Source organism: Heptranchias perlo, chromosome 8 (genome assembly GCF_035084215.1).
Source record: "Heptranchias perlo isolate sHepPer1 chromosome 8, sHepPer1.hap1, whole genome shotgun sequence".
In the NCBI taxonomy this organism is placed as follows: domain Eukaryota; kingdom Metazoa; phylum Chordata; class Chondrichthyes; order Hexanchiformes; family Hexanchidae; genus Heptranchias; species Heptranchias perlo.
In genome coordinates this window covers 13,423,170-13,447,205 of record NC_090332.1, presented here as the reverse complement: position 1 = coordinate 13,447,205, position 24,036 = coordinate 13,423,170, and the positions used below count along the sequence as shown (strand labels likewise).

The 24,036-nt window shown below is 39.0% G+C and overlaps 1 protein-coding gene across 1 annotated transcript in view; it reads left to right on the top strand.

Moving 5' to 3' along the window:
- Positions 1–13,796, top strand: part of birc6 (baculoviral IAP repeat containing 6) — a 199,698-nt gene extending 185,902 nt beyond the window's left edge. The window contains exons 72-74 of the mRNA XM_067988688.1: positions 1,347–1,535; positions 10,352–10,486; positions 13,075–13,796. Coding sequence (XP_067844789.1) covers positions 1,347–1,535; positions 10,352–10,486; positions 13,075–13,260 — 510 coding nt within the window. The 3' untranslated portion in view covers positions 13,261–13,796. The remainder of the gene's footprint in view (positions 1–1,346; positions 1,536–10,351; positions 10,487–13,074) is intronic.
- Positions 13,797–24,036: the final 10,240 nt, after the last annotated feature.

The window sequence follows — 24,036 nt, the reverse complement described above, 5'->3', positions numbered from 1 at the left end:
TGGGCACTAGTTGCTAGATGTTGGTGAGGAGGATCTTGCCCGGTCCTTTGGGCTGAGATTGTCTAATTCTTGCCCAGATATGTTGCTGATAGTCTGTCTGTCTTGATTGATTTATTTATTGAACTTTGTAGCGCTTGTTTACAACTGAGTGGCTTACTAGGCTTCAGAGAGTGTTAAGAGTCAACCATGTAGTGTGGGACTGGACTCTTGTAGGCAAGACTGAGTAAGGATTCTTGAAGGACACCAGTGAATCATTGTCTTTTTATGACCATCCAGCAGTTTTCATGATTTTTATGGTACTAGCCCATAAATTACCAGATGAAAATTCAATTTCACAGCTTTCCAAGGAGGGCTTTGAAATCACAACCTCTGGGTTGCTAGTCTCAAACCACAACCACTGCACTATTTTAACCTAAACCTTCAGTTAAATACCTGATGATGAGTGAGGAATAAAAATGAGAATTTCAAAATATTTTATACCAACTCCATTATATTTACAGCTATTAACTTGAATAACTAGTTGCAGACTTCTATTTGGTGAATACCTATTGACCAGATGACTCATTTCACCATGTTTACAAGCTAAGCAATAGTCCATCTTCCGAACACACTATGACTTCTATTTTTCCAACTTACCATCCATACAATTAAAACAATTGTATGAAATGGTTAACATTTAGAAAAAGGTTCTATTGCTTTTAAAAGTGTAAATTTTTGGGAATGGTTTATACTTGGAGCCCCACATTCTAGCTATTTCAGTAAAGTAGAGCATGGAGGCCTATTTGCACACTTGATCTTTCATAATATTGATGTCAGAGAGATCGGTCTGTTTGTAGTCCAGACACACAACTTCTCCAGTCTGTTTATGAAACATTTCTTGGAATTGGAAAAAGAGGTTTGCGATTACACTAAAAAAATAAAACACCAATTGTGCAGCTGATGCACTGCAAAGGCAATCTCCTTAACTTTTATATCACAACAGTGAATCTAAAATGGATCAATATGTTATGTAAATTTGAGAGGGATTTGAAATAAAAAATGGAATTTTAGAACGTGTATTGGATTTATCTAAGGGTATTTACTTGACTTAAAATTCCACACAGTTTTAAAAGTGAATACGTTGTGCAATAGTCATTTTACTGATGCTTTAAATTCCTGCTCAGTGAATAAAATATATTCCCGGTAAATACTTCCTCCTTACAAGATTTTCTTCAAATAGGCAATTTTTATAAACTGAAGAAAGTGCTAAAATTGAGGATTTTGTTCTCTGCGTATGGTCAAGTTTGTTCTTACCTAAAACCAGCTCACCACTGTGATCAAAATGTGAAACCTCTTATTTTCTATAGGTACTAGTGTCAATCCAGTCTTTGATACTGGTAGCGGAGCCTTATTTTAATGAACCTGGCTACGAGAGGTCGAGAGGAACACCCAGTGGCACTCAGAGTTCTAGAGAGTATGATGGAAATATAAGACAAGCAACCGTAAAGTGGGCCATGCTTGAACAAATAAGAAATCCCTCACCATGCTTTAAAGAGGTACGTTTCATTTAAACACTGTGAGCGGGCAATGATCTGCAATTGCTGTTTGAAATTTTAAATGCTGAGAATCCAGTAAAATACTTTTCTGGCTTGAGCTTTCCTGTGCAATGCACTGTTTGGGCCAAAGATTATTTGTTTCTCGAGCACTTGGCATCATACTGAAGGTATCTAACATTCCGAAAATGGAAAGACTGGGGAGGGCAAGGGTGGGGAGAATGTTGCAAGTTTATGTAAAGGTTCTTTCTACATAGTGAATTGTGACTTGCAGCAAAGTTAGCACCACTCAGAGGATTCACACCATCTGTTCAGAGTGTTGCCCTTGTTGAGATTTGATTTTCAATTTCTGCAGTAAAGTACTGGAAATGAGCTTGGTCCTGGAATCTGAATTTGGAGGTTCAGAATCCAGTACCAGTGTCTTTGAGGACAGCATAGTCTGTGTCTTTGACTTTTTCTTTAAACTACAAAACCTGTACTCCACTCCTACTGTCTCAGAAGCTACTCAGCTGCACTGATTGATGATCTAAATGTGCTTAATTCAAAGTTCATACCTATTAATTGATACCTTTCTAACGTGTAGTTAGCTTGATCCATTCTCCACTGTCATAACTGCAATTGTAGTAGTTCAAAGGACCTAAAAGGAGTTTAGGAGTGGAGTGGTTAGTTAGGTTGTAAGCTGTCTATTTGGATTTATGTGTAGTCAAAAATTAGTAGCCGTTTCCAAGGTTTCCTCCAGATTCAGAGCATCTTGCTTGAGGTCTTCAATGGATCAAAAGTCTTGATGAAATTACCTTGTTACATGATGTTCTTTTGACTAACCATGCATCTGACAGCTTTTTTTGAGTTAATGGTTTTCCTCTAGTAGCTACTTTTCTGCATTCACTAGATAAGATTAAAAGAAGGCAACCTGACCACTGTAGAAGATAGAGCTCAGGAGTGTAAGATTTAAAGAGGGAGTATTGCCATCAAGGAATGTTAGATTGAAAACATTTCCTGTTGGTGTTTTTTTGGATTGTTGAACAATTCTAATGACATTAGAAATACTGGCATCAAAAATTTATTGATTTGCTACAGCCTTGATGGGGTAAATTAGCAACTGATGCTCTTGACCTGCATTACTTCAGTGGATTTGGTTCCAACACCAATTCATTGCATTTTTAAACTCTAACATTCACAAGCATCTTCTGTAACATAAATGTATAGACAGCTGTCCACAAATGTGATCTATCTTAATTATTGGAGTCAGGAGAAAGAACAGTAGTTTGCACCAACATTTTCTGTCAAACACAAATGCAATTTTCCTGAGAGGTACTTCAAAAATGCATTAATTATGTTAATTGTGTCTATCTCCAAGCCACCATTATATTTTAAAACTGAATCCAAACTTACCTGTTAAATGATAGATGACTTGAGGGAGTAATGCATTATTGGAATATCTTCTGCAGCAAGCTTTAGTATGAAATGTACTTAATATGCTCTCTTTGAGAGTAATGACTGACATTGAACAAAGCTGTAGTGAATTTTAGAAATGTAGCAGATGACTCACTGGTTTGATGGACAGAATAATAAATGAATTTTCTTTTACTATATATCAAATTTTGAGATGGAAGTTCCCTCTGACTCTTAAGTGTTGAGGACTTTTGCAAGAAGTTGAACTACTTTTATAAAATCAAAAGATTGTTCAAGACATGTCGCTTAGAACCATTATGATAGGTCTTCAGATGAAGAACTGAATACAAATGAATAATGATCTCAAGCTCTTGAAGTTGATGGTTAACATAATTTCAAAGGGATTTGGGAGAAACTTAAGTATTGATTTATGGTGTTTTTACATTTTGATCTTGTACCTTACCTACTAAAAATTTGTAAATGCCGTATGTTTGTTTTTCTCTGGATTATACGTTTCAAATAGTCCACCTACCATTTCCATGTGATTTTCAGGATAGATGGTTTACAGGTGTTAATCACATTATATTGGATCTGCTTAAATTTCAGTATTTATATGGATATGTCAAGTGATGGAATTAACACAAGTTTTGGTAATGGGAGAGTGCGGTGTGCAGTTGGAGCATGGAGACCGAACTAAATAAATCACAAAATCTGAAATACTCATATTGATGTGCATTGTCACATTCAGTCATCCTGTTAAAGATAATAAAATTTAGGGTTTTACATGAGAAAAAGATTAGTGTGAACCAAATTAATTTTAATGCTTGTACATAAGTGTGATGAATTTGTTATGTCTGTATATCATGATCCGTGCAATTATTTGTCGTGTTGAGTACTTGGCTTTATGTATAATAAAAATCAGAGATAATACATGAAGGCTTTCTGAAAATACTTAAGCTAGATTGTTTAGTGTGTTCTAAATCTGGACAATGGTATATGAAAAAGTTGCTGTAATGTTGATGATCGATATATTTTTTAAAAAGCCTTTCATAATTTTTGGAAAATTGATCAATTTATAGCAAGATCAGCAGAATATTTGAAGAATTAAATAAATTATTTTTGAACTGATGAGTTCATTGTTAAATTTAAGATGAAATGGAATTGTTTATTATGCCACAGATATGTGGCTCGAGATGGTTGCTCGGTTACTTGGATTCTTGCAACATAAAAGAGTAAGCACCGGAGAATTGTACAGCTGAAGTGTTGTCAGGGTATTGTACCAAAGTGATGAATCAGTGGGTGTATGCTGAAAAGTGCTCACTATTCTACATTTCATCTGATAAAAAGCTTTAAAGAGAAAATGGGAAGAAAGGCCATATATGTATTGGGTGTTCTCAATTGCCCTGTTCTATTTTAATTTTTATTGGTGACTTGTTGCCAGTAAAAGTGTAGCTACGTTTTTGAAAGGTTTGTTTTCTTGCCTTTTTAACTGTTGCTTGGCTTACTGATGGGAAATCATAGCCTGCTCCAAGAATGGAAAAACATACAAAAGTATATCGACAAAAATATGCTTGAGCTCTGAACTGTTTACAGAAATAAAGAACAACTTCCTGGTTTGGTCAAAATAATTTTAATTCATTATAGACAAAGCTTTAGTGCCTCTTTCATTCCTACTTCTCCTTCTCCCATCCATCCCTGTACCCCCCCCCCCCTTGCATTTTATTCCCATCATATCCTGTATGTGTTTAGTAGATTTTCTCTCCAGTAATTTTCCCTCATCTTCTGAAGGTGCTGACTTTTACTGGCTTGCTAGGGTATAGTTCCATGGGTGCAGGCAGTGTGAACCTAAACAATGAATGCCAGGCAGGTGTATTCAACTGTGGTAGGCATCACACCCAATTCTGTTTCAGCCAGTGTCCACAAACGTGCATGTTCCAGCCACGTTTTCTTTTTAGTGATCAGGGGTGGAAGAGCTTGCTGATTCCTTTCCCCCTTAACCCAATGCCTCACTTGCTGCTGATGATCAGATCAGCTAACTCAACGTAGATAGAAAATATAATCTGGGGCCTTCTGGTTTGCATAACTTAGTGCTACACCAGAGCTTCCGTAACTGGGGAGGGGGTGTGACGAGGTTATCGGGAGGGGGAGTGTAAGGAGGACGGGCTTTCCTAAATTAACAAGTACGAGAGCCACCGATGCTGTCTCATATAACCAGGGGAGGTCTATTATAGGCCATTCTCAGTTTAGAGGATGTTTGAACCCCACTGATTTCCAGTTTGTGGACATTGGACCTATTGGAGCTGCCTGCAGACTCTGAGTAAGGAACAAAAGTTTGTTTTTGAAGAGTACTTGTATGGACGGCAGCTGTCTGCAGACGTGAGATTCAATTCGCTGTCGGCTGCACTAAGTATAAAACAGCACAACCTGCAGGGAACCGACTGCAGCAGAGACCCAGGAAAATATAGATCTATAAATCTGCTGTCTGATTAAAGGCTGCTGATCCAGCAAAGTAAATGTAAGGGATACAATCGCACGCACCAGAATCCAACACTGAAAGTATGATTGAGGGGAGATCGGCAGAAGAAGGTCACTAATCTCAGACAAGAAGAATGCCCCTCCAACTCAAAGCACCTACGTGACTGACTTGATTCAAGGATCATTGAGCTTATCACATGAGGAAACTGAGCATTTCCCCCAACCTAAACCACTGAGCTTTGTTTCCTGCCATTCTGGATAATGGAGCACATTTGACCTGAGATGGCAAAGTCCTGCCTTCCGTGCTTCATGTTACCATGTGCACAATATAAGCTCGCCATATTTAGGTTACAATTTTGACTTACTAGCACCTGCCCACTTGTGGAGATGCAGGGAACTAGCTGGATTGGCTTTAATGAGAATAGGCACAGATTGTCTACCCTCTGAAATGCTTCTCTACAATAGTGATTACATTTCAAAAAATACTTCATTGGCTGGAAAGCGCTTTGGGATGTACTGAGATCCTGAAAGCTGCTATATCAATGCAAGTCTTTTTGTCTGAAAGATTAACAAAGGGTACTTTCCAATACATTATAAGAGCTTTGCGACTTGTACTGGAAGATGTGTGATTGGAGAAATGACTGATGTAGGGATTTTTTGTCGTTGTCTACCTTTTGAATCTTTTACTGAAGATTCCAGCTAAACAGCTCAAAACATAGCTGTTTACTGTGTAGAAATGCCACTTAGGGAGATGCTCTAATAGTTACCAGAAGTGAGTGAGTTTTTAAGAGAAATCTCTTGAAGGGGGACGCAGCAAGAAAAAGTTTGGAAACCTCTGCACCAGATCATCATTAGACCTTCCTCTACACACACACCTATACACACACACACACACACACACACACACACACACACACACACACACACACCTACACACACCTACACACACACACCTACACACACACACACACACACACACACACACACCCTAAAAAAGTAAATGTCCTAACTTTTGATGTAGTCTCATGAAAAACTATCAGCCTTGTGGCATTGTTAATGAAAGATTGGTGAAATTGGCTATCTAATTAAATTAATAAATGAATGGAATTTGCTTGTTGAGCCTAGCTGGATTTGAGGCGAACTACAGATGTAAATCGTGAATAATTTAATAGAACGAACTCTCGGTCGGGGGAGGACAGGTGAGAAAACTGCCTGATCAGCTAATGAGGATTTGAACAGGGTCCTTTTTTCCCCTGAGGAGTAAGAGTGTAAGTATCTTGGCTTTTTATACAAATCAATCATAAATGATGAATGAGAGAGACTCTCCCAAAAAATGTTTTGTGGAGTCTGTCTCATTCGTCATTTATGATTATTTTGTAGCCAAGAGGAATTTTGATTAGGAAAAAATCAATCCAATATTTATTTTGTAGATTTTTTTTTCTCTAAGACTGAGATACCAGAGAACAATCTGTTCAGATTAGTTCATATTGGTCTATGGACAGTTATTCCTTCCATTAAAACAACCTTCTTCAAGCCTTCTGTTTTATTCCAGGATGAAAGGTTTTGTTTCTTTTGAGACATTGGGGTATCTAAAGCTGAGCAACATTGCATTCTTCCTGGTTTTCAGCAACTGTATGTGACACAAGTTTGTTTACCTTCATACTTGCAAAATAAGAATCTTGCACATTGAGGAAATTACAGTTAGTGGGGAGGGAAGCCCCAAAAGACCCTAGAACCTTAAGGTTACAGTGCAACGGTCAGTTTTAAGCTAACTTAGTTTATTTTTAGTTTATAACTTAATTTAGTTTTACTTGATGTCTTGGATTCACTTGCATCGTGTCTGCATAGAACCTGCGGAGGGAGTTAATGAACTTTTTGTTGATAGCGTGTGGGAAATTGGTACAAGTATGGTACAAGTAACTTATTGGTCCTGACTTAATTCAGGTCACTTTTAGCTACCTCTCTACCTGAAATCTAATGGCTGCTAGAATAAATTTCTTACCTTGAAGTTACAGCTTTCCTTCATTGAACGTAAGAAATAGGAGCAGGAATAGGCCATACGACCCCTCGAGCCTGCTCCGCCATTCAATCAGATCATGGCTGATCTTCAACCATCTTAAATGGACTGAGGTCACCAAGTAAACTAAATACTTAAATGAAAGCTAATTGCGTAAAAGCTGCTGTGAGCACAGAATAGAATTGTAAACTCTTCTCAGTGTATAATTACAGACATAAATTCTCTAAGTGCATCATCACTGATATAAGTCGTGGTGTGAACTGGTGGTGATTGCAATAATAAAGTAGGACATCAGCCTCTCTCTAAGCATACGGATGTATGTGAATTGCATTGTGTGTTGTAGTCCGATGACAGAAGTTAATGTATTTTGGAAGTTGGAGAGCAGCAGCTCCTTACTGAGGATTAATTCATAGAAAGTTTGTTTTTTTTCTAAATTACTTCAACTGGCATTTTATTTAATGGCTTTGTTGCTATACCTACAGTTCAGATTCCACCCTACGTCTAACATTTGAACACTCCATATGAGCTGCTCCGTAAAATCAGTTATGCAAGAAACAATGTGATGCATCTCATGACATATCCATTCCTTAAAATCTTGGGTTTTGTTCATCTTGTAATTGGAAAGTATTTTGAGGTATACTTTTGAAGAATTTGTTTATCTGAAAACTGTTACTATTTTGGTATAGGTTTTGTGATGTTTCATGTGTGCTTCCACTAGATTTGAGATGTGCATTAACGGTCAGGTTAATGAGAATTGCATATAAATTGAGCATCCTTTCCTTACTGGTACAAGCTGGTCTAAACATTGTAGATGCACAATGCGATGTGTACTAATGTGCAATAAAAATAACTAGACCCTACCGTTCAATGTGATCTGTGTTGTTGAGAGGGGTTGGTGTACGAATTACGAATTAAAAAACATACGAATTATACATGTAGAAATAGCAATATGTGAGGAAACGTGAAGTGATTTTATTTATGTAGTCATTCAGGATGAAAACTGGGGACATTGCTCTGATAAACTCCAATTGAACTTACCCAGATGTTTTGTGTTCCATTGAATCCTCCTACAATTAATTTTTTTTAAAAACCTCGCTGGAGCTCTCAGGCTTACCCTCAGCTAGTCGCTGGAATATGCAGGAGAACAGTCTGTGCTGACCTGCATTTTAATTGCCTTGCCCTCCCTGTGGGGATGTGTGTATAGTTACCCTCGCCTGTTTCACCCTCTCTCTTCTCCACCCAAAAAAAACCCAGTCCACTGTGGCGAAGAATAGACACTGGAGGGGGGAGGGTATACACATTACTACTGCTGTGTCCCATGGATCAACATTCATAAGGGCATAGTCACCAATATCAATGGACTGCTAGGGCCTCCTGAACATGACAGCATTGAGCCTTGACCAAAGTAAATAACCATATTTGTAAAATTGTCATTTATTATTGTGCTGAACAGATAAATACAGTAGGGATTTTTGTGTGTGTTTTGAGCACTTCAAGGATATTTTATTGAATGCAAGCTTTGTAGATACCTTGAGCATTTATATAAATTTAACAGGGTAGTTAGATCAAATAAATTGGTTTTATTATTTTGCCCTAGCTGTGGTGGAGGATTTCTATTTTTGGATTCAGTTTACATGACTGACTAAACATTCAAGCATGAGTTTTAATTCTGATTCTCAATACCAATTTATATTACTTAGCAATAGAAATGAAATCCAGTTTATTGATGAGGCAGTGGTTTAACAATGCTGCATATACAGAAAATGGAATGATTCCTTTGCATACTTTGCAATTTCTGGAAAAGTTGTGAGTTAGCCCAGCACAAGGTGAAGATTTCAGTAATAACATGAAAATGGATACCGGGCAGACCTCATTGCACTATAATTTAATTAGAAGAACGTGAAAAAGTCTCTGGAAAAATTCAGTGAAAACCAGCCTAATCCTGGCCTGGGGATTCTTGGCCCCCTAATTGTCAGTAGTGTCCTCCATTCATACATCCTGCCACTGTGGATTCTGTTCCTAATCTACATGCCTGTAATTACACCTCCTTAGAGTCCTTGGAACAGATGTATGGAGATACCATTGATATGAATAGGCAGAGACCAGATGGAAGGGTTTTTTTTTAGCTTAATTGGGAGGGGGGTTTAAAAGAATTTGAGGCAACATTCATAAAGGCAAGCATTAAAAACTAGAATAGAGGAGGAGGAGAAACTCCATACTTCCCAGTGGGCAATGTAGTCAGTTGGGCATGAGCACTGGAAAACAGACTGTGCATGTTGAACAGCGCAATACATGATTTGTGATGGTGTGAAATCAAACTTTGGTGTCATGGTGACGTTTTTGACAGGTGAGGTACGTGCTGTACATGTCTACTCAAGCCAGCTTGTTACTGTGGCAATGGGCCCTTTGCACATGCTCAATGCATTTTATTTTCTTGTTGATTACAATCTTTCATTAAAAGAAGAATGCAAGGTCAAAACAAAGAGTAAGCAGGGAACGGATAAACAGATGGGAGGAGAGAAAGCCAATAAACATTTGGCAAAGCCAACTCCTTTCTTGAACTCGCTCTTCCCGATATTGCCCTAAAAATGATCTGGCTGTTATAAATGGAGTCAAATGAGAACCTTATCAATAATGTAACTATGTAGCAGATCTTCTGATGCGAACACCTACTGGAATTCACCAGGTAAATAGAAAATAACTATTCCAGCAAGGACACCATGGTCAAATCAATAGGAAACTCGCACACAATCTCCGCTGCCTGTCTGATACTTCTTCGTGAGGCAGTGCCTCACTTGCCTCGCATGACAAGGCGCCTCTGGTCATAGTATTCTGTTAAGTGTGTAAATTGCCAATGCAAACAAACTTCTCCATAAATGTGTGTATATGTAATAGATATATATATTTTACCTTTCCCTCTGGACCTCTGCCCTAGGTCATACACAAACATTTTTACTTGAAGAGAGCTGAAGTTATGGCCCAGTGTGAAGAGTGGATTGCCGATATTCAGCAGTACAGCAGTGACAAACGGGTCGGCAGGACCATGTCTCATCATGCAGCTGCTTTGAAGGTAAGGCTGAGGAAAATGGTTACTTGTACACACAGAGTAAGCAAAGCTGTTGGTTTCTTTTCCTCAATGCAAAATAAACTTCTGGGACGTTGAGATAAAACCCAACAAGTTTGATCGCACTAATTAGGATTCAGCTAATATCGAAACACACTTATATAGGTGAAAGGGTAGCTGTTGAATCAATTCAATGTCCAACTAGTGACCACCTTGGATAAGGAGGATCTCTGTTTAGGTGGCTGTAAGATGCCACGCCAGATGATCAGAGTTTGGAACTCCATTGATCCTGTGTGAAAGACTTCGTAATCTTTAGCTGAGCCAGGTAGGCCCACAGTACTCCAGCCAGCTTGGCTCAGAACCTGAAGGGGTAGATCTGTCACTGGGAGTAGGGATTCTTCCTACTTTACTTGATATACCTCTGCCCAATGAGTAAGGTGACCTGGATGAATATTCAGCAGGAAGTTTCAGTGCTCCATAGTGGTAAGCTGCACAGTTTTAGCTGGTTAAACACGGCAGTGCCCCTTGAGTATACTAGGAAGTCACACGCCTCTTGCCAGCCTGTGCTCAAATTCACCGGGCGCTCTTAAGTTTAACTTTCTTCTGCTTTCCTTTCTTCCATCGTCCATTTTGAAGGAGAAACATAGAAAGGTTACAGTGTGAAAGGAGGCCATTCGGCCCATCGAGTCCATGCCTGATCTATGCAAGAGCAATCCAGCTAGTCCCACTCCCCCGTCCTATCCCCGTAGCCCTGCAATTTTTTTCCTTTCAAGTACTTATCCAGTTCCCTTTTGAAAGCCACGATTGAATCTGCCTCCATCAGTCCCAGGAATCTCCACTCTAACGTCAGTACTCAATCAGTTTCTTTTTAAATAGAGGTTTCATTGGCTGTAAAGCAGCTTTAAAGGCTGCATTCCCATCCAAAGGAAGGCCTGGATTTGGAAGATTGCATCGTGACTATTTGATACAAAAATTGTGTCCAAACACAGAAGTGTTTGATTAATTAGTTGGAGAACTAAAATGTGGTACAATCAGTGTTGCACAAAAGAGGTGAACCTCAGCCACATATACTTGATCCGATACAAACAGATTGTATTGGTCCCTAGTGTCCTACAACAAATGCATAGAACTTTATTGTAGTTAAAAATGTAAATACCTAAGAATTTTCGAATTCTTATAAGCAGGAAAACAACTGGTACTTACAATTACTTCAATTACCAAAGCTCATCAATTCTCTGTGGCTTCACTGAAATTAGAACTAACCCAAACACAGGAAATTAAAACCTAGTTTGTTGAATACTGAAAAGTCCACACAATCATTTTGATTCTTCGCTGTGACAAATGGTCGATATTTGTAATTCCATTATCCTTAGCTGATTTTTGTTAATGACTCTGGTCCTTTGCCGACCTTTTAGGACACTGTAGGATTTCAAGTGGCACTAAGATTATAAATCCAGTAAAAGGCTGTAGTGAGGCAGTCCTATAAAGATATCAAGTCAAAGTAATGTAGTAAGAAGTTGTGGTTACAAATGACTTGTCATTATGACCAGAGCCACTGGAAAATAGTGATTTTTTTAAATTGTGAAACCTGTGAAAATTCTGCTCCCTACAAAAATCCTCCTACTCTGATCCCCACTTGCCCCTCAACACTTCTTCTGACTCCTGTCTGATGCTGCAGCTTCAGTGAGTCAAACTCTGCTGCACGCTGTGGGTTGGAGTCTGAGAGCTCATAATAGATCAGGTATTCCTGCCCGTGGTATGCAGCGAAATGTGATCCCCTGATGTGGCAGTAGTAGTGGAAGTGGTGGTGAGGGAAAATCAGGGAAAGTTTCTCGAGCTGGTAGGGGAGGAGGGAAGGCAATGTTGAACTTGTAATCCTAGAACTGCCGTTCAGTTTGAATCAGCAAGTGCTGATTTTTCACAGCATGTGTCATGTAATGATTCTGATTGCTCACACTGTATGAGATTCAACAATGAAAATGCAACACTGGAGATTAATTGTGGTAAATAAGCCCCAACTTTATAGTCAGGGATAAGTGAAAGAGTGCCAGGATGAGGAGGATGGGAAGAGTACCAACTTGAACTGGGGAGAAGGGGGAAGAAAGAGGTAAAGAGCAGAGTGCCAGCATGAAGGGGGGAGGGGGTGCGGGGCGGGGCAGGGCAGGGCAGGGGGGGGAAGAGGTGGAGTACCAGCATGAACTGGGAAGGGAGGAGGGGATTGATCGATTTTAAAGCAATTGAATTTTTAAAAACAATTTAACAAGCAGATTTAGCAACAGGAGATGTATACAGCTGATATATATCCACAATAGAATAAAATTTCTCTAATTTTTGCCATAATATTCTGCATTGTTCCAGTAGTCCTAATTCTGAACAATACCTATCCAAATTAAATAGCCGCCTTTTGCTTTCAAACAAAATGGGAATAGGCTGCATTTTTCATGGATCTGTCCTGATTTTATTAATATGGTTTCAGAAATTCTATTAAATATTTAGCTCACCTTTATGAAAAGAATTGTTTAGAAAGAATGTAACTAACTAAACATCCATCACGAACTTTTTGCACTACTTGGTGCCATCTGATTACCTCTCAGCGACACACTGCACAGCTACGTGAAGAGCTGCTGAAGCTTCCCTGCCCTGAGGGCCTAGAGCCAGTGTGTGATGAGACAGTGGAGAAAAATGAAGAGGCTGCGACTGGTGAAACGGAACCTGTACCACAGGGAGAAGAGAAACCCAGCAGCAGCAGAGACCACTCCTCTAGTGATGTCAAACTATGATCTGCATTGCGTGGACTTGAAAGACTCAAAACGGCTTTGAAGCACAAGCCAAACTTTGTCAATATTTGTATGTAAGAAGCTAATTATGTAATAGGTAATAAAATTGAACTATGCTATGCCCTTAAAGGTAAAACCGTTTAAATCAATATGATCTTTTATTTACCTGTAAAAGAGTGTAAACTTTTTTGTGCTTTTATTTTTCAATTGTGACATAACCACTACATGGTATGTTTGAAAAAATTGTTCATGTATACACTGATGACAAACTGATAAATCACTGATATAAGGGAAATACATTAGACTGTTTACCGAATGTTAATTTTTCAGTTTTGACCATTAGAGGACGGTTGTAACCAGGAATATATTGTCATCCTTATAGATACTTCGCTTATTTAAAAATACAGATCTTAGGTTTGATAGCCCCCTCCTCCCCCTTCTCCTCCCCCCTCCCTCCAAAAAAATGTTTGGCCATATTCATTGCTCATATTCAATTTCTACAAACTCCTGTAACTTCAATAAAAGATGAATGGACATTCTATACAGCTACGATTTATTACTGGTACGTTAACAGTACTGTTAATTACTGAATTCATGAACGTTTTTATGATGAGTCTTAAATACATTTTTAATAAATATAACTTGCTTTGGTTCACATGAATGCATATTGGACTCTGGAGTTATGAAGCACTGCGAGAATCACATTGTATTGCATTTTGGAAATTCAGCCTTACGCTAATGACCTGGGGAACAAATGGAATATAATTTTTTTTGGGTGTTTTGAGTTGATGAGCATGTTGGTGCTAATCTTCCATAAAGTGGTAGAATGTAGCTTCAAGCCTGCAGTCCCTCACATGAAGTTCAGATCTCAACTGTGCAATTAGAGATACCAATTTGGCACTGTTCAGAGAAATCAGGCAGATTGTTCTGGGTGCTTCTTATGCATCTCCTGCTGGCTGGCTCAAGGCCTCCCCAGAGGTCTGGGAGACTTTTTGTTTTAAAGCCAATTGAATAGTGTGTTTTGCTTACAATGGTATAAGGAAAACTATTGATAGAGTAGACCTTGTTTGTGGGACTGTCTTTGGAAGCCATGCAAAAGAAAAAGTTATTTTTATATGACTCTAACCACAAGCACTAATGTATTATAGTGAGTGCATTATTGTATTAGTACAACCTATTGATTTCTGTGCACCATTTTGGTGTCAGTTGGTATCTTTTGTTTATATCAACCACAAGACCAGGTATTCAGTGTTTATAATGTTTTTTAGGCATATGAGCATCAGGGTCAACTTGGATCAAAAGAGCCCACAAATGAATGGACTGGTTGATCATCAAAAATATTTTAATCTAGAATGGAATAAGAAATATAAAGGCTTCTTATCAACAAAATCCTGTTTAGGGAAGGAGGAGAACAGGCGGATTTCCATGAGCTGTCTGAATCAAATCTACGTTGAGTAGACTTGCTGAGTGAGTCACAGAGCACTCACTACTGCTTCCAACTCACTGGAGAAATGTAACTGGATTGATAAACGAAACTCTTCACTATGAGGCACTGTGGTATTTCTCAAGTGATTCAAGCAGTCAGAATATTTCAGAATGACCTGAATAGTTAGCTCTTCATAAATAGCCACTTCAAAATGTGTAATCCCAACAGGGATTATTGAGGCAAGTGTATTCTGTGCCTCTGCAGTATTGCTGATCACATGTCTTATGTGTGCCAATTTGATTTCAATTTACAACCTACCCTAAAGTGTTCAGGAGATAAACTCTTGTATTCTTATTAGATTTTACAGGTATTGTCCATCGCCTGGGAGACTATTTCTGTGGCCTCCCAGTACATTATATAAAACTCTACAAAACAGTTGTGCAGGCTGGTTTAGGTGCATACAATAAGAAAACAGCTTACAGCCTTCATTCAACCCCATTGCAGGCAGCAAAATAACTGAACATCAGTAACTGATGTTACTGTGTATCTGGATCCCTCTGGGGACAGATCTTATAGTGGGAGAGTGGTCTGCAAATTTGAGAATCTGGAAATTTAATCTGAAGGTGAATATCAACTATCAATGAATATCTAGATCTTAATTCCACTTAGGAGTTGTCCCTTACAGAGACATGTAGCTCAGTTCAACAACTGCTGCTTTGGGATCAGATGTTCTGCCTGTACTGCTACTGACCACCAGAACAATTAGAGATACTAAGGGATAAAGAAACCTTACTCTAATTGGCTGGCATAAATTGGCTCTCCCAAACATTAATGATCTGGGATAAAAACAGAAAATTTTGGAAACACTCAGCAGGCCAGGCAGCATTTGTGGGGAGAGAAACAGAGATAATGTTTCCGGTCAATGAGGTCATCCACCTGAAAGGTTAATTCTGTCTTTCCGCTGTTGCTGCCTGACCTCCTGAGTGTTTCCAGTGTTTTCTGTTTTCGTTTCAGATTTTCAGCATCTGCAGTATTTTGCTTTTGAATTACTGATCTGGGGTCTACTGAAATTACCAGCTGAGACAGCGATGCAAGAAAATGTCCTACAATTTAATGTGAGGTCTCTGTACCAACATGGAATGAGTTTCATCATCTATTGCTTCCCTCTAATCTATGAAGCCTATTTGGCTTGATACGGTGTAAAGGAGTTCCACCTGAGTCACACATTTTATAGGATGTAGTGACCGGTCCTATTTACACTTGATCTAATAGTTTTCCAGTATGGCTCATTCCAGATACCAGTTAAATGACGTCCAAGGTGCTGCCACACAGAGGACAGTGACTACATTGGTATCATTGTGCCAGTCTTCACTTGCACTCTTACTATTGTTGCACTGACAAACTTTTGATCACAAGTAAGTTTGCTTTATGGCTAGTGTGAGGGATTTACAAGTTTCCCTACGAATGCATAGCAGATTAACTGCACAAAATAAAGTGTGATATACAGATTAATAACGTGAAAAGAAATTATTTGGAAAGTGCTGATCTTGCATCTATAATATTGAAAGTTTCTTCAGTATTGAAATGTCAGAAAATTGGTATTCTACATTTTGACTACTTCTGTAGTTATCTACTCAATACTACACTTTTGTACATGATGTAGATTATCAAATGTTTTTAATAAATGCTATTGTATTGCAAAGCACAATGATGGCAGTGTGTTTGCAAATAAACAAAGTGCTGAGTGGATGGATCAGTTTGTACTGTTCTCCCTGGCCAGAGCTGAATGTCTCTGGGAAGTCCGCAGGCATACCTAGTTATATTTTAAGGTTTTCCTAGAATACTTCAAGGCAAAGTCATTAAGGTTCTCTCACAAGGGAAATTATTTTTTGGACAACTTATAGAGCTCGTCAGACGACACCAGCGAAACTAGTCATGCTATGTATGTGTCGTACTGTGCAGTCTAAATGACTTGCTCCTATCCCTTAAGGCAAAAAGATTCCATTGTTCCTTGGTTTAAGCAACGTGGACAAGGAGACCTGTGCATGCTAAAAAAAAGTCCTAATTCAGAGCCACACCACCCCAACAGTGATAATCAGTCATTAACCTTCATCACTGGTCAAGCTGTCAATAGGGAGGAGAACGCTATAATCCATTTAGGGTTAGATGAAGAGTGGTGGCAGGAGGCTAGAGTGGAGCATAAATGCCAGCATAGACCATTTGGGTCGAATGTCCTGTTCCTGTGCTATAGATTCTATGTAATTGTCTGATACCCAATTTATGGGTAAGAGAAACTACTATAGGAGATTATACCATTTATTTCAAGGAAATTCCTCATTTAAAGATTTTTTAGTTCAATCAGTGTCCTTACTCAGGAGATCTTGGCTTCAGAGATTACTTTATATTCCTGCCCTCAGGAAACATGTTTTATGGCTTCATGGTATAATAAAGAGTTTGACTCCTCATATCAACTTTTTGTAGACCTTGGGTTCTTGAACAAATTTACTTGGAAGGAGAACTTTTAAGATGATGCCACATCGTACAATTGGTATGCTGTGAGATTAACTGGTGGTAGTGGCTTTGCATTGCAACTCCAAAATTGCCTTAAACTCTGCATGTTGAATTTATCCGTGCAGGATACTCTAGTTTAGCTTACTCAAGACTGAACCAGACAAAAATAGGTCAGTCAGCATCTGTAAAATGAAAAGACAGCATGACTATTTGAAAAGTGTCCTTCACCAGAATTTTAAGACTCAGAATATACTCAGATTTTCTGCCAGCAGAGATACCCTGCTCTCATCTATTGCTCATATAGTTTCAGTGCTTAGTTGCAAACTTCTCTCGGAATAATCTCTCTTACATAGTCATTTATCAATATTTTTGGCGTCATTTTCTTGCCTGACCTCAAATGGAACGCCCATGCATTATTCTCTATTGCCTCCAACAAACTTGGATTCTTTTTCATGCCAAACTCTACTTGTCCCCTCAACAATTTTTAAGAATAGAAACTGCTCTCAAATACGGGGAGGCTTTTCTACAATCACTATTGCATGACTCCAAAGGATAAATGACAATAACAGAACCTTGGAAGCAAACGTGTAAGGGTAGTTGAGAGTTCCAATTATTTTAACTTGGCAGTTGAGCCAGTGGAGTCACCCAGTGTTCATTCTGGCTCCTATGCTTTCATAACTTTACAAAAGATCCTGATGAATGCATTGTAAGCAAAATGTCTTATTTTGCAAGTAACACCAGATAAAGCAATTCCTCCCAATAAGGGATTAGAAATGGGTTCAAAGATGGTTCAAGATCTTAGATTATTGAGTGATGAGAAAACTCAATCCATTCTCACCGTGGCAAAAAGGATGGAGGGAAAGGAAAGATGTTTCTGAAGGGAACGGATAAGGCAGAGCTGGAAAAGCATTTTTGAAGAACTAGGGGATAACATTGTAATAATAAAGGGAGCTACAAGTTAAATGTTTCTAAAGAAGTAAAGCAAAGCACTGTCTTCATGAATAAGTACATACTTTTTTTTGAACATTTACAAACATTTAATGCAGCAACTCAAATCACATTGAATGATAGCATGATACAAATAGCATAAGCCTCTTGAGGTAATTCTCCTTCCCCAAAAATATAATTGTCACTTTTTCATGAAAACAATAGACACCAGTTTTTTTAAACAAGTTTTATTTCCCTCCTGTGTTCTGCTCCTCTCTCCTGAAGGCAGTCACTCAGTCTGGTTTACTGTTAATTCAGTGGTAGCACTCCAGCCTCGGGGTCACAAGGGTTGTGGATTCAAGTGATTTAAACACACAATCTAGCCTGACACTTCAGTACATTATTAATAGACTGCTGCACTGTCGGAGATACTGCCTTTTGATGAGACATTAAACCTTTCAGGTGGACGGGAAAGATCCAATAGCACTATTTGAAGAAGTGTAGGGCAGTCCTCCTGGTGTCCTAGCCAATATTTATCCACCAACCAACATCACTAAAGATACAGATTGTCTGGTCATATTTCTCATTCCTGCTGTGTGGCCTTGCTAGGTGCAAATTGGCTGCCGCATTTCCCTCTATTACAACAATGATTATACTTCAAAAGTACGTCATTGCTCTGTGAAGTGCTTTGGGACATCCTGAGGACATGAAAGGCACGATATATGTACAAGCTCTTGTTACTTACAGTTCCACAGATGCTAGCAGTCTTCCAGCACTTCGCCCAAGTGGCCATTCTTCATGTGTGAGCCTGGATTAAGTGTTAGACGGGCTATGTAACCATGCAGGGCAACTCTAGCAAGTGTAATCCTGTATTCATCCAACATCCACATGTGCACCATTCAGCAGGAGTCTTGAGAACAATCAGGAGTGAGAACCATTGTTGATTTTCTTCTCCATAGACCAGAGGCAATGAGGTCAATTGTTAACACCTTTAGTGCTAGTGCTACTCCAACTGAGGTCTGCTAATTCAGTGCAGACAGGGAAGCAAACCTGGAAGCAAGTTCATTTCATATTTTTTCCTTTGGTATCTTGCACTTGTGTACATATAGAAGATATACCAGATTGGTACACAGATCAGAAGTAATAATATAAACAGAAACATTGTTATCACTGTAAATGTTGGATTGACCCTTGTTAATTTTTGACTTCCACACAAAACACAAACAGTAAAAAAAAATTATAAAACTATTAAAAAAAATTGAGATTTTTTTGCATGCTCCATGGGTGCTTATGTGGTTGATGATGAAGGATCACAAACTCACTCTTTCAGCCTGATACTAGTGATTGAAAATGCCACCCGTGGCTTTTTCCAAAAAATGACAGTTCTGTCCTATTTGCTAGTCCTGTATCCCTTCTCTCACTGACTCCTGAATTTTCTATATACCTTCTTGTAGCTCTTTTTTTGTATTTCTTTCCTTGTTTCCGTCTCTCAAGTTGCCCCTACTTTCTCTGTTTGAGTGCATCTCTCTGAAGATCACAAAATACTTATGGATGAGGAAGGCCATTCAGCACATCTTAATTCATTCATCCAGAACAACCCTATACTTTCCCCATTGTAGCATCTAATTGTTTATTAAGTGATTCCAGGGTTTGCACTTCCACCACTCCACCCAGAAATTAATTCCAAATGTTAATCACTCTCTGAGTGAAGAAACCTAATACCAGTTCTAAAGTTAGCTTTTACTAGTTTAAACAAGTGTCACCTTGTCTTCCTCCCACTGTTTAATTTAAAGTAGTATTCCAAATTAATCTTTTGCACACCATTTAATATCTTATTTACCTCTATAAAATCACCTTGCAGCAATCTCCTTTCCAGGCTGAGAGCCCAAGTCTCTCCAGTCTTTCCTCATAATTCAGACCCCTGACACTAGGGATTAGTCTCATGGTTCCTCTCATCTTTGCTTTCAGTGCTTGAATTTCTCCCTTGTTTCTCTGCAATCAGATTGTTCCTGTACTTTATGTCTGTGTGGTGCCTGTGTCTCTTTCTAGAGCTGTCCTTGTACTTTCTCTGGATGGTGTCTGTGTCTCTTCCTTTTGGATTGTCCCTGATCTATTTCTCTGCTAATGGTGGTGTTTCTCTCAAGTTGTCCTTTATGCGTGTCCTTATGCAGGTATCCACATACTATCTGTATGTGGATAGTACCTGCATGTCTCTTTCTCTTGGGTTGTCCTGTACCTGCTCTGTGGGTAGTGTCTGCCTCTCTCTCTTTGTCCCTGTACTTTATCTGCTGGTGATGATTGTGTTTCTCTCTCTCGCTTGTTGTTTCTCTACACTTTTCTTTTGAATTGTCACTGTACTTGCTCCATTGGTGATGTCTATCTTCATATCTCTCTCTCTCTCTCTCTAGAATGGCTCCTGTACTTTTTTTTCTCTCTAGAATGGCTCCTGTACTTTTTTTTCTCTCTAGAATGGCTCCTGTACTTTTTCTCTAGAATGGCTCCTGTACTTTTTCTCTAGAATGGCTCCTGTACTTTTTTTCTCTCTAGAATGGCTCCTGTACTTTTTCTCTAGAATGGCTCCTGTACTTTTTCTCTAGAATGGCTCCTGTACTTTTTCTCTAGAATGGCTCCTGTACTTTCCCTTGAATTGCACCTCTACTTTCTCTCTTGAATTATATAGAATTTACAGCACAGAAACAGGCCATTCGGACCAACTGGTCCATGCTGGTATTTATGTTCCACGTGAGACTCCTCCCACCCCACTTGATCTAATCCTGTCTGCAAATCCTTCTATTCCTTTTTCCCTCATGTATTTATCTAGCTTCCCCTTAAAAGCATCTACGTTAGTTACCTCTACCACTCCTTTTGGTAGTAAGTTCCACATTCTCACCACTCTCTGGGTAAAGAAGTTTCTCCTGAATTCTTTATTGGATTTATTAGTGACTTTTTATGTTTATGGCCCCTAGTTTTAGACTCCCCCACAAGTGGAAACATCTTCTCCACATCTACCCTATCAAACCCCTTCCGAATTTTAAAGACCTCTATTAGACCTCTCACCCCTCAGACTTCTCTTTTCTAGTGAAAAGAACCCCAGCCTGTTCAGACTTTCGTGATAGTTATATCCTCTCAGTTCTGGTATCATCCTTGTAATTCTTTTTTGCACCTTCCCCAGTGCTTCAATATCCCTTTTGTATCATGGAGACCAGAACCATTCACAGTACTCCAAATGTGGTCTAAACAGGTTCAATAGACGTTTAACATAACATCCCTGCTTTTCAATTCTATTCCTCTAGAAATGAACCCTAGGTGCTCCTCTACTTTCTCTCTTGAATTATTTCTGCACTCTCTTCTGAATTGTTCCTCTACTTTCTCTCTCCAATTATTTCTGTACTTTCCCTTGAATTGCGCCTCTACATTGACTCCTGAACTGCTCCTCCACTTTCTCTCCTGAATTATTTCTGTACTATCCCTAGAGTTGCTCCTCTACTTTTTCTTGACTAGCTCCTGTACTTTCTTGAATAATCTCTGCAGTTTGGCTTGAATTGTTCCTCTACTTTGTCTCTTGAATTATTTCTGCACTTTCACTTGAATTGTTCCTCTACTTTGTCTCTTGAATTATTTCTGCACTTTCACTTGAATTGCTCCTCTACTTTCTCTCCTAAATTGCTCCTCCACTTTCCTGAATTATTTCCGCACTTTCACTTGAATTGCTCCTCCACTTTCTCTCCTAAATTGCTCCTCTACTTTCCTGAATTATTTCCGCACTTTCACTTGAATTGCCCCTCTACTTTCTCTCCTAAATTGCTCCTCTACTTTCTTGAATTATTTCTGTACTTTCTTTTTAATTGCTCCTGCACTATATCTCTTAAATTATTTCTCTTGAATTGCTCCTCTATTTTGTCTCTTGAATTATTTCTGTACTTTCCCTTGAAATGCTCCTTTACCTTCTCTCTCGAATTATTTCTTTACTTTCTCTGCATTCTTTCCTGAATTGCTCCCCTAATTTCTCTCTCGAATTGCTCTTGTACTTTATCTCTTGAATTATTTCTGTACTTTCCCTAGAGTTGCTCCTCTACTTTCCCTCTTGAATTATTTCTGTACTTTCCCTTGAAATGCTCCTTTACCTTCCCTCTTGAATTATTTCTTTACTTTCTCTGCTTTATTTCCCAAATTACTCCTCTAATTTTTCTCCGGAATTGCTCCTGTACATTATCTCTTGAATTATTTCAGTACTTTCCCTTGAATCATTTCTGTACTTTCCCATTAATTGCTCCTCTAATTTTTCTCTTGAACTGCTCCTCTACTTTCTCTCCTGAATTGCTCCTCTACTTTCTCCCCAGAATTATTTCTGCATTTTCATTGAATTGTTCCTCTACTTTCTCTCCTGAATTGCTCCTCTAATTTGCTCTTGAATTTCTTCTGTACTTTATGGAATTATTTCAGTAATTTCCCTTGAGTTGCTTCTCTACTTTGTCTCTTGAATTATTTCTGTACTTTCCCTTGAATTGCTCGTCTACTTTTTCTTGAATAGCTCCTGTACTTTCTTGAATAATCTCTGCAGTTTGGCTTGAATTGTTCCTCTACTTTGTCTCTTGAATTATTTCTGCACTTTCACTTGAATTGCTCCTTTACCTTCTCCTAAATTGTTCCTCCACTTCCTTGAATTATTTCCGCACTTTCACTTGAATTTGCACCTCTACTTTCTTGAATTATTTCTGTACTTTCTCTCTAATTGCTCCTGCACTTTATCTCTTAAATTATTTCTCTTGAATTGCTCCTCTATTTTGTCTCTTGAATTATTTCTGTATTTTCCCTTGAAATGCTCCTTTACCTTCTCTCTTGAATTCTTTCTCTACTTTCTTTCCTGAATTGCTCCTCTAAATTTCTCTCTTGAATTGCTCCTGTACTTTATCTCTTGAATTATTTCAGTATTTTCCCTTGAATTGCTCCTCTACTTTCTTGAATTATTTCTGTACTTTCTCTTAAATTATACCTCCACTTTCTCCCTTGAATTATCTCTGCAGTTGCACTTGAATTGTACCTTTACTTTCTCTCATGAATTATCTCTGCACTTTTTCAATTGTTCTTCTACTTAATCTTTTGAATTATTTCTGTACTTTCCTTTGAATTGCTCCTCTACTTTCTTGAATTATTTCTGTACTTTCCTTTGAATTGTTCCTCTATTTTCTCCTGAATTGCACCTTTACTTTCTCTCCTGAATTATCTCTGCACTTTCGTTTGAAATGTTCTCCTGCACTCTCTCCCACGAATTGCTCCTGCACCTTCTACCCTGAATTGCTCCTGTACTTTCCCCCCCTGGATTGCTCCTGTACTTTCCCCCCCTGAATTACTCCTGTACTTTCTCCCCCTGGATTGCTCCTGTACTTTCTCCCCCCCTGGATTGCTCCTGTACTTTCTCCCCCTGGATTGCTCCTGCACTTTCTCCCCCTGGATTGCTCCTGTACTTTCTCCCCCCCTGGATTACTCCTGCACTTTCTCCCCCCCTGGATTGCTCCTGTACTTTCTCCCCCCTGGATTGCTCCTGTACTTTCTCCCCCCCTGGATTACTCCTGCACTTTCTCCCCCTGGATTGCTCCTGTACTTTCCCCCCCTGAATTCCTCCTGTACTTTCTCCCCCCTGGATTGCTCCTGTACTTTCTCCCCCCCTGGATTACTCCTGCACTTTCTCCCCCTGGATTGCTCCTGTACTTTCTCCCCCCCTGGATTACTCCTGCACTTTCTCCCCCCCTGGATTACTCCTGCACTTTCTCCCCCTGGATTGCTCCTGTACTTTCTCCCCCCAGGATTGCTCCTGTACTTTCTCCCCCCAGGATTGCTCCTGCACTTTCTCCCCCCTGGATTGTTCCTGTACTTTCTCCCCCCTGGATTGCTCCTGTACTTTCTCCCCCCTGGAT